General features: G+C 41.6%; 1 protein-coding gene across 3 annotated transcripts in view; it reads right to left on the bottom strand.

Moving 5' to 3' along the window:
• The window catches only part of GAREM1 (GRB2 associated regulator of MAPK1 subtype 1), a 78,692-nt gene continuing 62,004 nt past the window's right edge, over window positions 1–16,688 (bottom strand). For 2 of the 3 annotated variants that reach the window (XM_035124833.2, XM_035124832.2), the window contains exons 3-6: window positions 15,289–15,419; window positions 6,284–7,462; window positions 2,436–2,602; window positions 1–1,306 (exon numbers count right to left, since the gene is read on the bottom strand). In XM_035124833.2, the coding sequence (XP_034980724.2) occupies window positions 397–1,306; window positions 2,436–2,602; window positions 6,284–7,462; window positions 15,289–15,315 (2,283 nt within the window). In that variant the 5' untranslated portion in view covers window positions 15,316–15,419 and the 3' untranslated portion in view covers window positions 1–396. The remainder of the gene's footprint in view (window positions 1,307–2,435; window positions 2,603–6,283; window positions 7,463–15,288; window positions 15,420–16,688) is intronic. The other variant, XM_035124835.2, reaches the window with a different exon arrangement.

The following is a 16,688-nucleotide window of genomic DNA, read 5'->3' as shown; positions in this document are numbered from 1 at the left end:
AAAAAACCCCCAAGAGGAAATACATTTATTGGTAAACACACAAAAATCAAGGTGATTTGTGTGTTGTTCAGCTTTGCCTAATCAATAATAATAAATATATTGTCTTAACAGACTACACTGAGTACAAATTAAATTCCCTTTAAAGCCCACTGTTTAGCAGCTTCTGAATGTTCAGGGATGCACAAGGCACACCTCCCTGTTTCTACTATGTACAAAAGAGTCTGCTCACCACTCAGAATATCTGCATAGTAAGAATGTTTTTTCCTGCTACTATATTTACATAAGAGCAACAAAGGATTTTAGTGCAAAAACAAAAACAAAAACGAGAGACTGTGTGTTAGCCCCGGTGCTTCTGGCACACCTCTCTCTGAGTTTTATTGCACCGGCTTCGTAGCACTACATTTTAGGTCGCCAGCCGTTAATGAACTGCAGTATTTTCTTAACCTGCAACTTGCTTAGCTTGAAGTCCTCCAAAAGGATCTCTTCATTGAGTTGAACAAGCAAGTTGCCGTCAATCTTCTCTGTAACGAAAAAGGATATGACATCCTCAGACAAACCTATAAACCTCAGAGATTTAGAAACTTCCTCTATTGAAAGTCCAGACAGATCCACAGGGGGCTGCCAAGGAGAGCCGTCGCCACAGGACCTTGGTGCTAGCTGAAGGTGGAGGGGAGATGAGAAAGGATAAGGGATGGCAAAGATGTCTTGCGTGCCCTTTTTGCCAAGGTACTGATCTTCAGAAAGGTCTGGCGAGCCTCCCTGCGGCTCTTCCTCAGCACCATCAATTCTGAAAGGCAGCGGACACAAGTCAAGGCTGGGCTTCTCATCTACCGCTTTTGGTGCACGAGGGGGTAAGGCAGGACACGAGAGAGACTGCGGTGTGCTACTGACTGCCAGGCTCTTCTCATCAGTGCACTCGAGAGAGTAACTCGCTGACTTTGGGCAAGTGGGCACTGCACACCCAGGCTCTGCTGCAGCCGGCAGGGTGTCCCCTATAGGGAATTCACTTCTATCCAAGTCAAATGTAAAAGTTGCTGGGCCGTTTCTCTTTGGTGTGCAAGGAGTCTTCTGTCTTGGATAACTGTAACTCCTGCTTGGTTCCAATAGAAATTCACCCCTGTTAAGGCCTTCAGCAGCTCCGGAACAATGATTTGGCCATGACAGCCTGGAGGACAGAGCATCAGCAGAGGGGCTTCCAAAAGGCAGTAGGTTGCCAAAATCTTGTGGGTCAGCCTTCACTGTGCTGCATGGATAACAAGCAACAGGAGCATTCTCGGAGGCAGGCTCAACTTCTTCTGCAGCATTGCTTTTTTATTTTTTAAAGATAAGCAAAAAGATAATTACTTTGGTACTTGGTGGTCATGTGAGAAAGCTATTACTTTGCCTTACATTATGTCAAGATGGCAGTCAGTGTCTTTATACAATTTCCCTTCTACAGAACTGTTTGCACATCACAAATTCAAACACAGGAATTAGACTTGAGGGGCGACATGCAAAGCCAAACAACACCTTCATTCCCTGAAAAGCAGTTAACTGTACTGACAATTATTTTTTAATTTTTAAGCAAATTTGATCACTTAAGTGGAGGGCACCACATTGATTAAGCTCGCTGCTATACACCAACGGGAAGTTTTTTAAAATCATATTTCATCATGCCAGTAAAGCTTGCCAAGTTATCTAACACTGCATGTTAGACTAAATGTATATGGGAAAATAGGGTGGTAAACTGTGTACAGTGGTACCTCAGTTTAAGTACACAATTGGTTCCGGAAGTCTGTACTTAACCTGAAGCGTACTTAACCTGAAGCGAACTTTCCCATTGAAAGTAATGGAAAGTGGATTAAACCGTTCCAGATGGGTCCGCGGAGTACTTAAAATGAAAGTACTCAAACCGAAGCATACTTAAACCGAGGTATGACTGTATTCTGAACTGAAAGAATGTAATCTGGACTCTGCTAATTTAATAAAGAACAGATAATTCTCATGTTCATTCTTCATTCTAAGGGACTGAACTTGCAAAACATGTGCTCTACGACAGTGTGCTGCAATGTTTCCTTTGACATTAATATTCAGTGCCTCACAATCCACGGTGTGCCCATCTACATGTGGACCAATTTTCAAAGCACAGTGCAAAACTGCAGGGATTTCTTGTTACGGTAATTCTGACTTCCCTAATGAGTTGGGTGTTTTTTTTAATGGCTGGAGTAATCCACTCCAGTGACTGTTCCCTTATAGATTAAGCTGTAAGGAAAACCCAAAGACATATACTAAGACAAGAGGCTAAATTACCTTACCTATTAAATGTATAGTTATTACAGGGAAACTTTGCTCAAAACTGTTTGAAGAAATAACTTGGAAGGATGTTCTCCACAGTTACTGTAAGCATCCATGAACAAGAGAAGGCTGAGAGCTAGAAGGAAGTGTTTCGTACTTACATGTTGTGCAGCCCTGATGAATAGTACGAGAGCGTTGGACTAGGAGAACGAGTCTGCTGCCGTGCTGGTTTGTTTGCCCGTGGAGGAATAGATGGACTGGTGGATGTTGGCTTTGAATTTCGTGGAGGAACAGGAGGGGCATTCAGGAGTCTACATTCTTCTCTGACCTAGGTGGGAAATAAAACATGATCATTCAACAGAACTTTAGTATGTTCAAAGCACACAAGTAACCAGCAATCTGTACACAAACCCTGTAAACAGTGTTTTTCTTCTAGAGAAAAGGGTACTGTGTACCCTCGAGTACCCCCAGAAAAAAGCACTGCCTGTAAAGCAGGTCAGTACTTACTACAGATGCAGAACAGAAGCTGTGAGAGAATGACTTGCTTAAGCCCACCTAGTGAGTGCACTGATCAAGCACTGATTTCCTTGGTGACTTCCCAGCTCTTTTTCTTCACCCCCCACATCACACCTGGTGTGCAAGCATTTAAGACAAGGCTTGAGAGTCCAGGTGGGTAACATCATCGGAATCAGAGGTAGATGCATCACCCCAGGTCCCAGTTTTTTAAGAATCACAAAACAAGAGGAATAGGGGTGGTATTCATCCTGCAATACCCACAAAGGCAGTTAAAAACAAGCAAACCCTGAGTACTGGAATACAATGCTATTGCCGTAGCAGATATGTATTCATATAGAAAGCATAGCCTGTCTACTCATCTGTTACCAGCAGAGGGCATATGGTAGCCACTGAAGGATTGCATGATCTGGTACAGATGTTACTGGTCATCTGTTTATATACAGTCTACTACTGAGCAAGCAACGTCTGAAGAGGAGACTAGAGTGAAGGAGAACCTCTTCTTCCATAACTAGAAGCCATGCTAAAATATTAAAATATGCAACTACCCAATAGGAAATGGGAAATCATTTAGAGTTGCTATCAGAAGAACAGAAAACTGCAAGAGTTTTAAAACTGTGTTTTAAAAACCAGGCAAGACAGTCTGCACATTTTGGATGTAACCACCCTTCAATGTTGTGATTGCAGGTTTTGTAACTGTAAGCTTTTTTTTTTTTTAAACACAACAACAACAAAGGTGCAAGATAGCATACTATAGTACAACAATGGGAGAATTTCTCCCTCTGTGAATACTAACAGTGAATACAAGGCTTTGATTTTTAAAGCTTATTTCAAGATATTGCAATGTTTTTATGTATCCAGAATGAAGCACTATACCTGCCATTGTGCAAGCAGCTATGCATCATCATCATCAATTTATTAATCACCTTCTACACATCAAGGTGATGTACAATTAAAGACACCAAAACAGAGCTTAAAACACAAAAAGGCAGAGATAATAAAACTAAAACAATACAAAATGGACACTCCTGCCAAAGACCAATTTATCTCAGCTGTGGCAGCGCATCAGAATAATAGGGGTGACAGTTGTGGGTACAGAGGGGCTAGCTGTACAGTGGACAAGGCAATGCTGTGTCAACTGAGCAGAAGTGAGCTGCCAGAGGATAGAACTTTGATGACCACCATGTGAGGAGCTAATTTTTAGAGGGGTCTTCAATTTCCAAGCGAAAAAAATCTAAATGAGTTTTCTTTTGTGGCTGTTACTGAATTCAGCCACAGCACCAAAGAGATTTCAGTGTTACTCCCTAGATTGCAATAAATTGATTAAATTCCGACTCATGCATCAGTATGGTATGCAGAGCAATAATGATGCTTTTATAAAGCGTGATAAAATGTTGCCTACATATGCAGTGTGAAGAAGCAGCTCAGTCCTAGAGAGAACTTCAACCCAGAAGACCGTCCTGTACCAAGAAAGGCTCCATAGGGCACAGTTTTGAAGCTTTAAGAGTAAAAAAATGTATGCTCAGCAGTAACAAATGAAGCAAACATGCTCTCTCAATACATTGCCAGGAATAAACAAGAGTCTTACTTACTCACTGTTTTAAACCAAATATATAGAGAAATGCCTTTACCTTCAAAAACATGTATTTTTTTAGCTTGCTTCTTTCCAATGACTACCAACTGGTGTTTATTAAATCAAGGCATATTTAAATAACTTCTAAAGTTAGGCTGAAAATATGCTACAACACCATGGCTATATAATTCAGGGAAATATTTTTGATGTGTCTAAGAGTTTCTCCATGCCTAATGGATTTTGAGAGTGTGGAGGATAGCTAAATGAAAATGCCTACCCCATGTCCCACAGCTGTACAAAAGGCAAATTCCATGTCAGGTATAATTAGGAAAGGGATTGAAAACAGAAATGCCAACAATGTAATGGCAAATTTATTGTGTGGCCACACTTTGATTACTGTGTACAGTTCTGGTTGTCACTTCTCAAAAAGGATATTGTAGAGCTGGAAAAATATGAAGAAAAGGCAACTCGAATGATTGCGGGGCTGGAACAACTGCCCTATGAGGAAAGGCTATAACATTTGTGGCTTTTAAGTTTTGAAAAAAGGCAAGTTTGAAAAAAGGACATGAGGGAGGGAGATAAAATGGTGTGGGAAAAGTGGGTTTCTCTCCTCATGTTAAAAACTGGAGCTAACCAATGACACCAAATGGTGGGAGATTTAGGATAGGATACAGGTATCAATGGCTGCAAGTCGTGATGGTTATATACGGTATTAGCTCCTGCATCAGAAGCAGCATACTGGGGAACAACAGTGGGAGAAAGCCATTGTTCTCATGACCTGCCTGCTGCCTTCCTACAGGCTTAGGTTATTCGGTGTGGGAGGCAGGACGTAGGCCTAGATAGGCTTAGGGTCTGATCCAGACCTAGTTTTGGACTAGTTTTCTGTTCTTACTTTCACCGCCATTTCACCTCAGTTTTGTAGCACTTTGATACTTTCAAAAATCTGTCTGATGAGAGTCAACGTTGGGACAAAAAAACACATGCACGTAAGCTGCCAAAAAAGAGTTTCCAGTGACCTTTAACTCCTTAAAACCATTGTCTATCTCTACCCCATATTTTATTTAACTCCACCATTTTATTGATTTCTACTGCTGATTTTTCCATTCCGGGCCTATTATTTTTTGACCTATACACCAGACATATGCTCATCTCTAATGCAATCATACTGTTCCTTGATTCAAAGTACAACATGGAATACTTACGGTTTGCAACATAGAAACCCCCTTTTTTTTTAAAAAAAAACCCTGCCTGTTCAATTTGCTAAGTCAATTTCCATCACTCAAGTGTTTATTTTCCTTCTTCCCCAGGAGCATTAAGCAGGTTCCAAGTTGGTAACCTTTTGTTCTTGGGAGGACATATTCATTCAGCATTGAGTTTCAACCTGCCATTAAAAATGGCAAAAATTCTTTGCATAGCAAAAAAAACATTTCTCCATTCAGTTTTACATGTGAAGTTGCACAATGCATAGCAAAACAAATGCTGTACAGGGAAGCATTATTTTCTCTTGTGGAGGCAATAAAAGCCTGTCCTCAAATGTGGTTGACTTCCAAACCAATCTAGAAAAGTGCAAACTCTAGAGGGAGGGGGAAGGGAAATGAACACCAAGGCTGCTATCCTATACCCATCTTATTGGGAGCAAGACCCACCTAGCTCAGTGAGGCATGCTTTTGAGTAGAAATGTATAGGATTGTACTTAAGCCTTCAAGAACTATGAAATGGGCATTGGCTAATTGAGGAAATAATTATTTTTTGCAGAAGATTTGGAGGACCCCAAAGCATCTGAATTCACAATTATGACAGTAGGACTTGCAATCATGGGCCAGGAAATCAAGTTCACCCCATTAACCAGATCAACACTTTCAAGTTTATGATCTGGACCTACAATCACCCATTTTTATTAGAAAAAGAAATACCATGACTTACTGCTTCTGATTTAGGAGGCACAGGTGGTGGAGGTAGGGAAACTTCTGGAGATTTTGATGTTACTGTTATATGTCCAGGTGCTGGAAGAGAAGAATTGCCACACTTGGACCGGAAAGAACTCCTATAGCTGTCACATTTGTTCTTCTCACTTTGTGAGCGAGTGAGAGGCTGATCACTCATTTTCCCACCCCCCTGGTCCAGCCACAGTTCCTCATAAGGAAGTTCCGGTTTGGCAGGTAAACACAATGATTCTTCACAAACTTCAGGGAACAGGTAGTCGCTGCTGCCATCGCCAGAGTCCTGGCACTGCAGGGCATCATGGGAGAATAAAGCCCACTCGTTGCACAAGTCCCTGCAGCCGTGAAGGTTCACCTCACTATTTCCATGGAGGTTGTTTCCATAAACACAAACCGAGAGACGGTGGAAGGATTGCGTCAACTCGTCCCGAGCGTAGCTAAGAGAGTTTGGCATGTGGTTGTGGCTGTGGGGCCGGGCTTTCTGCGGACTTTTGCACTCTTCATTCCAGTCGGCTTTCACATCTCTCACGCCACGGGAATACTCGTCGATGTCAAACTGCTCTTGGCAGAGACTGAACCAGTGCTTGACAAAGGCTTCATGACCCACCTCCCCTTTCACAAGGCTTTCGGGGAGCGTGAACTTTGGAAGAGCCAAATGCAAAGGGAAGTGCATGGGAATGATTTTGTTACTGTGCAGCGCACAGCAAACCACCACAGTCTTGGTCTGAATGTTGACAAACTTGTAGCGGTGCCCCTCGCGGACAAAATGCAGGTCGTAAGGGTTTCGCGGGGGAGAGCTCGGCACAGTCACGTTCACGGGCAGCCGCGTCTTCTCCACGATGTTGCGAATGGTGTGTTCGCCCTCCTGCATCTGCAGCTCCAGGGGGCTGCGCGTGCTGAAGCGGCCCTTGCACTGGAAAGGAAGGCTGATGCTCTCGTTGGTCCTGTGGTTCATGCAGATAAGGCACGGCATCTTGCCTCTGCCCAGCTTGCTGATGGAATTGAGCTTTCCGATTTTCTTGAAGATGGTGTTGAGCCGCGACTTTTCCTTGGAGGATTTTGCATAGAGGATTTCCGCTTGCCCCATTAACGTCAGCTCATCTCCCGTGCAGAGGGTGATGTTGTAAAGCTCGGTGTCTTCGTTGCATTCACCCGAAGCCACCTGTAGCACAGAAAATTTAAGAGATGCCCAGATAAGCCATTTCGAACATGAAGCATAAAGGCAACAGCTGCAGAAACAACAAATTAAAAATTATTGAAACTGCAGATAAGGGATCAACATTTATTTAAGATGTCTTATTTAAATTTGCTCTACAACCAACCTCATTTCTTTACTGAATATGAAATTCTATGACTCCATATGTATACAAGCAATTATGACATATCCTGGAAAAAATTATGACCCAGCCAAAGAATAAAAACAATGCAATTAATGTAGGGAAACATTTGAACTGAGTAAGACCATCCCCCGCAAAGCCTTGCAAATTAGGACTGAGTCACTCTGACTTTGCTGAATTTTTCATCCCACTCCCATAACTAGGGAATGGCAGTGCTGCAGTGTGGCAGCTGCCAGCTGCATTCTCTCTCTTTTCTGGCTTAAGGCAGCCTCTAGAGTTCTGCTGTGGATCTGTGCTTCAAGGACATAATGGAGTACTACAATGGTTGAATACCTGTGTGTGTGTGTGTGTGGGAGGTTAAATCATGAAGGAGACTATACAAGTGCTATCAGTGAAGATGACACAGAATTGGGCTACAAATGCTAGTGTTTCCTAAGCCCAGGAAACAGTCAAATTCTATTGTTGTAGGAAAGGTGACAGGTAGCGCTTACTACTTGGACTGATCACGGCCTGGAGGAATTGTAGCTTATCCCAAGGCAAGTAGCCAAGTGTCAAGCTACATGGCTGAACCAAGAGTCACAGAGAATCTCAGGAGTGAGCAATACTGAATGCACAAGTTAGGTTGCAGAGCCTGCCTCTCCTTGATGAAACTTTGCAATTTCATAGAAAGATTGCCACTTTTCCTGGTCTACACTCTTTAAGAGTGAGTGTCAGAGGCAAGCTTCTTCAGCTGGATGTGGGGAAGGCTAGGTTTTCTTAGGTCTCAGCCTTGGGTGTATATGTATATTTGTACTGTGTGGTGTAGTGGCTAAAGCACTGGGCTGTGACCTGGGAGGCCAGGGTTCAAATTCTCATGCAGCCATGAAGATCACAGGGCAACCTTGGGCCAGTCACTGTCTCTCAGTCTATCCTACCCCACAGAGTAGTTGTGAAGATAGAATGGGGAGTGGAAGAACCATATTTTTGTATGCCACCTTGACTCCTTGGAGGAAAGATGGGTTATAAATATAATAATAAATAGGGATTTTTTAAAAAAAATGTTTTAAATTTAATATTAATTGTTTCTCTCAATTGCTTCTTAAACCTGTTCTTATTGTATGATTGGAAATCACCCTGAGGCTTATATGGAAGGAGAATCATCAATTTAAAAAATAAGAAATAAATATAAGAAATGGAATGGCTAGGGCTCCAAAAGAGCATGACATGTGAGAAAGAATCACATCTCCACACATAAACAGAGTACTGCCTAAAACTGTCGGCTTTTTTTACACCATATACATTTTTGTTACTGAGTTTAGTGTAGCCTGAGATCCCAATCTGACGATCAGCCTAAGAACCGCTCCTTCCAGTCACACTGGAAATTGCACAAATGGAATGCAGAAGGAATAGAACAAACCCGTCAGACGTGTTCAGGCATCCACTATATCCATGTAATTCAAAATAATAATATTAATTGCATCCACACAAACTAAACAAATGGGCTACAGACTTTTAGCTCTTGATACCTTCTCCAGTCCTTTTTCAACCCTTTCCTATTTTCTGAGGCCATTGTTTCTTAGTGAGCAAAAATACTGAGTTCACAATACCTCCCACAAACACATTGCCAGAGTGATGAAATCACAAATAACTTATACTTTTCCCAATACGGAAATACATTTCTCCTCCCCCCCCCTCCAAAAAAGGTTGCCAGATTTGGTCATGGAAGATCCAGGTTCAAATCTCTGCTGAGCCATAACATTCATCTGAGTAGCTTTAGGCAAGTTACTGTCGAACTTAACACATTACACAGGAATGTGAAAAAGAAAAGTAAGAATATATTATAAACTCACCTTGAATTCATGAAATAGGACAAAAATGATGGCCTCCCCCCCTGACCCATTTCAGTACACTCTCCAGTTTTTTTTTGAATGTTTGTGTGATTTTATCCCACCTCTGTCATTAACAACTCACTTGGCATTTTATGCTAGAGCAGTGGTGTCCAAACTTTTTTCCAAAGAGGGCCAGATTTGATGAAGGGCCATGAGGGCCAACCAAAGGGCCGACCAAACTTGTTGAGCTTTTTTAGGATTGAAGTCGTTGAGCTTTTTTAAGGATTTTACGGTGAGCCAGATTACAGATTAGGCCCCCCAAAAAGACTTTGGACATGCCTGTGCTAGAGAGTGCATGGGTAGCGAGTGAGCTGCCACCCTATTGGCTCAGGGCTAGGCAGAGGGAGGCCTCAGCCCATCCAACTCCCTCCAGTGCAATGGATCAGAGTTGGGTTGCACCCTTTTCCAACACAGATAATAACGCAGCATAATATATTCCTTTTCTTCCAAAAGCCAGCTCGTATTCAGAGTGGCATTCAGTTTCTGCTTCTTAATATTTGTAGTTGTTAACTGCATGCTACCACATAAGCAATGAGCATAGCAATCCTAACTCGCGTTTATACTCTGTTTGGGGACAAGGTGAAATATCCTGGAGATCTGCTTGTATAGTACAGAGACTGCCACATCCAATTCCCTATGGGAATCTTACCTCCACTGACTAAAATAGAAGGGAATGGACTGTGCCCATAGTTAAATGAACCATTACTGCGACCATGCTAGGGAAACAAAGGGGCTTTGTATCACGCCCACACCTACCCATGGCACTACCCACTTTCCTCCTCTCTCCTGGTCGAACATTGCTGATGGAGCGCCAATGCTGGTAGAACATCGATGCCAGCAGAGCTTTCCACTGGTGCAAGTGTTGTTCTGCTAGTGTAGGTCTACCTTCAAAAACATGCAAAGCCCCTGCTAAGTGTGAATAACAACTGGACAAAGCTGGAGGAGATGCATCTTATGCATGTGCTTAAAGCTGAATACTTTGGCATGAACAGCATGCCTGGCTAGTATTGCACTTTCAGAGTTTCCCAAGAGGAAGTAATTCAAATGCTGTGTTATCTACACATCCTCAACAGAGCTAATCCAGGAAACAATCAGCATTTCCCTGTACATGATACTCATTAACAATTCAGGTCAATGCCATGGCAGTATTATGAAACATTAATATTAAAGAATGGTAAGATTTCACACCGTGATTTAACTATTCTCTCTCTCTCTCTCTCTCTCTCTCTCTCTCTCTCTCTCTCTCTCACACACACACACACACTTCTAGAGCTGCTTCACACAAGACTTTTTTGCTCCATGAACACCAGTGCTGCAAGGAGAAGGGGCATTTTGGACACATTAGTCTTTTTAATTAAACATAGACATGGTAGAACAGGCACATGGAGTGTTTTTTTCCTTCAAAAAGCCCTCACATCATTTGTACACATTTTCCTACAGAAATACAATATTCATTGAAGACAGATATCCTGTGTGATGTAGACTTCCAAGCTGGGGTTTAGTTTCAATTTAAGTAGTATCAACTGGAGATAAGAACACTCTGAACTTTGCAGAACACTCCCCTCCCCTCACATTTTTGCATTACACACATGGTGACATCATGAGAAACAAGAAGCAACAGAGAAATCAGTGGCCCCTGATTCCTCTTTTTGCATGGTCTATGTCATGTGTGAATAGGCAACTTGCACACACTTGCTCTATGGTAATATATATGAACTCAACACACATCTGAGTGCAAAGATATGCAAGTCTTTGTACTGCACATTTGACAGGATGGGCAAGACTGTTGCTGCTCAAGAGCAGTAATTCCATGTCAGTTTTGTTATTCTGAAGCAAAGGTGCATATAAAAAGGTGTTCATTTGCACTTTCATTTATTAATGGCAGAGACAAAAGAGATATGTAAAGCATTATAAATTAGTAATTTCTGACATAGCTCAAATACAGTTCTGCACTACCACAGATATCAGGCTCAGCCAGCTATTAAGTGACTGCAGCAATTTATCTTATGGCTTCACAGCAGTGTGTATAATGAACTAAAATAAAATGCTAGGTATCAGGGAAACCTAATTTCCTAAACAGTATTTAAAACATCTAACAATAAGTACATTAACTGGGTAGAGAAAAAAACTATGTGTCATGGCATCTAACTCCTCTCCAGCTTAAGCTACACTGCTATCTATCTAAAGACACACACAGTGAAGTTGTGCTTAGAAATCCCAAGGGGAACTATAGCTCAGAACTTCAATGCTAATTTGCTTTTTCTAGGATTTCCACCCTCTGGCTTGCCAATGGCATTAATGAGCACATCACTTAGTGCATTCATTGCCACCACCTCCGCATTATATCGCAATGGTCAAAGACCTCTATTAATACCTTCCAGCGTTCTGAAAGTGTTTGCAGTGTGGTCACAACTTGAGATCAAGGTCCCAGTGTACTTGGTCTGACTCCTCTGCTTCCTCCCTCCCACGCTGGAGTCTCGGCTGCAGAATAACTCCTTTTGTTGCCTTACTGTACAGTTTCCAGCCTCGTCTTTCCCCGTACATTTGGAAACACATTTTTAGAGCTGAATTTGGGATTAGGGCCCCTTGCTGGTCTCGAGGCAAACTGTATGAGACTACATCGTAGAAAGATTGGATTCAATTTTGCATCAACCAAGTAATGCTTCAGTGTACTGAAAATATTTGCATTCATGGACTTGAAGCTTTACCCTGAGAACCTGAAATATCTTGCAGCTAGCTTATTGGGTAAGAATCCTCAACAACTTTTCCCTTTTTCTTCAGAGAATAAACCTACTGAATTACCACCTCCAGGATTAGGAGGCTACAGTCCATTTTCTTCTGCCACTATGCTAGAAGGAGTGTGTGTGTTTAAAACTTGCAGCCCCAAGTTCTGCTTTCAAGAAAGAGATGTGGAATGGGTGAACACTCAGTAACTTAAATTATACTTGGGTATGATTAATGTCACTGATTCCCATCTGGCCAGTTTTGCGATTTGGGCATCACACTAGAGCAGGGATGGGGGACCAGGTACTGCTGGAGTCCAATTCACATCTGTCCCAGTTAGCATTGCCAGTGGTCAGGGAGTTGGAGTCCAATTAACATCTGGAAGGCCAAAGGCTAGCCACTTCTGCACATATAGGATGCACATATGGGCTTGACTAACTGGCAGATTTGAGTCTTGGCCTCAGATTTAACACCTAACTCAACCCTATTAACCTGATGTATTGGTTGCATTTGTAACCCTCTGTTCCTCCAAGGGGTTCAGGGCTGCTATTCGTGAGGTCATCATATTTTAGCCACATGACAAAACCTGTGAGATAGTATAAGCTGAGAGATAATGGTAGGTCCAAAGTCACCAAATAAACTTCACAGTTGAGATGGGACCTGAAGCTAGATTTTCTACATCCAAATAGAGCCTTCCAGTGTGGGAAAATTAGCTCCTAACAACTCTGGTGACTATAAAGGGCAGACCAAACAGGAAGGTTTTATTTGATCACTGGCAATTTAGCTGTTTTCAGATATCACATTACTGGCTCTTCAAATTATTTGGTTAGAATGTGGTTCAAGAATAGGTGATGAGAAAAATTGATTCTTCCTTCTCACTTGCACTTTGAGAAGAAGACCTGGTTTCCTCAAACCAGTTTTCTGTGACATCCTAACAGGCAAACTGTGGTTGAATTGATCCCTCCAAACCAGGATTGCAAACCATATTTTGATGAGCAAAGAGGAAGCTGTCTTGTATCAGGTCAAACTATTTGTCTCACTGCCCTAATATCATCTTGACAGGGGCTCTCCATTTCTATCTTGAACAATAGTTGCCATGTTCAGGTGTTACATTCTAGACCCTCAAATTGTGATTTGCTGAGGGACTGTAGCTCATTCCCAGGTTCAATGCCTGCCACTGCCAGTTAAAAGGCTCAGATGGCAGGTGATGGAATATACCTTTGCCTATATTATCTTGCAGGACTTTCACAAGGACAAAACAATATATTTATAATACTTGTAAAGGTGTTCACTGTGCACCTCTCATGCTTTAAATATCAGGAGCTGTAAAACTCAGGCTGGAAAAGACAAATTTTCTACCTAGAAAATGCCCAAATGGCTATGACAATTGTTTTTTTTTTAATGCTAAAAATATAATGTCGACCTGCAATTTATACCAAACCACCATGAATACTTCAGCTTCTAAAACAGGGGGAAACAGATAGTGCTCTTACAGCTTTGGGAAATTACGTACTCCTAATTAATCATTGCACAAATATGATAACGTAAATTGAATACCAACACAGACATATTAGTGGTCATTATAATCTCCCAAAGTGCAGAGTATGCTCTTCTGTTCTGCATCTAACATAGAATCAATGTGCACATATTTGTGTGTTGTGTGTTGTACAGACATAACCCAAGAGATCCTAGCAGGAGATCCTAGCAGGAGATCTCCCAGTAAGTACCATTTAGAACTCCCATAAGACTCACTTGGCTTTTTCTCTAAACTTGTGTGTGTGTGTGTGTGTGTGTGTGTGTGTGTAGGAATAAAACTGAAGATCAACAGGGCCGAGTCCAATTCTAACACGCTTAACTTTCTGACTTAGATGTTACACCCTCTTCTCAAATTTTCCTGAATATTAATAATGTTATCTTGACTACAGATGAACTTGCTCAAATGAGAGGTCAAGCATACATAGCCACATCCAAAGTACATAGGAACATAGAACTATGCCTTGTACTTAAACAACCCATCAATCCATGTAGCTCAGGACTGTTTACTCTAGATTGGTGGCAGCAGCCCTCTATGGTTTCACAAACTGGGAACATTTTCCAGTCCTACTTGGAGGTGCCAGGGATTGAACCTGGAACTTCCTGCATGTAAACCAGTGCTCTACCACTGAGCTACTGCCCTTACACAGTGATAGACCGCCATCTTGGATAGGCCCAGGCAGTAAGTGCACCTCCCTGGAAAACAATTACTTATTTTTCTAAAGTGATTGTGGCAACAGGAAATAGCTTGTGGCATTTAACCGTTAAGGTACATCCAGAACAAACATGGAAACTGCTAGATGTCATTCTAAATGGCTAAGACACTCTAACATACAAGATTGGGAAGAGGAAGAGAGAGAGAGGCACAGTCTACAGACACTGAAGTCAGAATTTATGTTGGGTAGTAGCTTCTGACATTACTCTGTTTAACAGTGCTATGGCCTCCCTATTTGCAGGGCTTAAAGAAAAAAGCAACAACATTTCATTTGAATCATGTTATTTCTCATGGCTGCTGCATAGCTTTTAAATCAAGGAATCATTAGTCTTTTCTGTTTCCATGTAAATGCTGATAATCTTCATCAGTGTTGAGGGGTTTCAATAATAGTCCATACAGCCCCTATGTAGCCCAAGACATTCTGTGGAGTGAATGAAGCAGCTGCTCCCTCATCAATTAAGATCTAAGGGGTCGGAGGGGAGGGAGAGGGGAGGGGAGTGCACAACAAAAGAATCTCTGTCTAAAATTTGGAGGCAATTAAACAGATCGGAAAAGAACATTGCTTATTGAAGGTGGTTCCCTCTTTGAAAAAGTCATCGTAGATATCTTGCACTGATTCACAGAGACTTCAGCATGGGTTTGGGGGAAATGTACACAGTAAGTTGCAGTTTAAATACCATCAGACTAAGAAAACTCAGCAACCCAAAATTACTTCTCCCACAGAGCACAGTTGCTCAACTGCCATGTATATTAAAAAAGGGTTTAACCATAAATCATTTCAACTAGGGATAAATATTAGTTTAGGGGCTACCTTAACGTTGAATGTTATTTCCTCCATGACGTAAACTCGTTCAGGAAATGCTTTAGCCACCTCCTCCACACTGTTAAAATACTGCACTGGCTCCTTAATATCACGGTCTTGTTCCAGCAGCTTAAACTGCCCTGAAAACAGATGATAAAATAGAAGAGCAATAAGATATTTATATTGGACGGCTGTTTCTGTGGCAACTGCTAACGCATTCCCTACGCTATTTAACTTGGTCAGTTTCCTCCAATTATTAACAGTTAGGCAATGGAAGAACAGATTGCACAACTCTTTGCGAACCTGAAAAGGAAAGAGTTACCAAGCTTTGCTAAACTGGAATTAGAAGAATGTGTGTGGGCCGACGTGAAATTTAATAGAATTTACAGGCAGGCTCTCTGGAAGTGGACTGAAAACACGAATGCATTCTCATGGTAGAATTACACACAGGTTTCTGCACATTTAGAACTTTCCCCAACATGTTACAGTACTTTATGAGTTAAAAGCACAAACTCAATTTTTACAGGAAAATACACCAGAAAAAGAAAAGCACAGATGTGTAAGAACTGAAGAAAATTCACTGGCCAGTTCACAGATTGTTCCCAAGAGCCCCTTTTGAGGGGCACAAAGCTTAGGGATATTCACCAGTTTCCAGAATTTCTGTTCTGCTGCTTCACAAAACATTCCATTTTTGAAGCCACTCTCATGTATTATCCAGATGGTCACATACTGGCGTAAATTGTCAAGTCACTAGAGTTCTGTGAAAACAGGCAATGTTATTACTGTTTATCACAATGCAGTGATATGCTTTCTGGTTGTTTTCTACTATGATGCCAATCAGCCCCAGGCAGCATGGCCAATGATCAGGGTGATGGGCATTGTAGTCCAAAACATATGGAGAACAGGATCCCAGCAAGATGGCTTTTGGGAAACCTAAGTCTTTATTTCCCATGCTTGATACTTACTGTATATGGGCAGTACAAGCTAGCCTGGAAATAAAGCCTGTTGACATCACAAAATACTCACAAAGGGTGTATCTGCGCCACATACCCATACTCTGTATATAAATTTGGGGTCACATATGGGAAGTTCATTTAAATAAAATCTAATTGCATTATGTCTTGATGTAACCAAATAGAACTAGCACAATACAGTGTGTTTTTTGTGTGTGTTTTTTTACAAACTGGGAATGTATGGTAAGGATTTACTTTTGCTTGAAATAAGATCTGGATGGTAAAAGCACCATTGTTTGGGGCCTATTTACATGAACATTTTATCAGTGGTAACAGCCAGCACATGAAACTGATATATTGCATGAATCAATTCCTACAATTCAACCATGGTACTAGCTTTGCTATAATGTGGACACAATATCAATCAATGAAGATAAGCTTATCAAATGATAAGAT

The sequence above is a fragment of the Zootoca vivipara genome, chromosome 8, assembly GCF_963506605.1.
Source record: "Zootoca vivipara chromosome 8, rZooViv1.1, whole genome shotgun sequence".
Lineage (NCBI taxonomy): Eukaryota > Metazoa > Chordata > Lepidosauria > Squamata > Lacertidae > Zootoca > Zootoca vivipara.
This window is presented reverse-complemented; position numbering and strand designations above follow the sequence as displayed.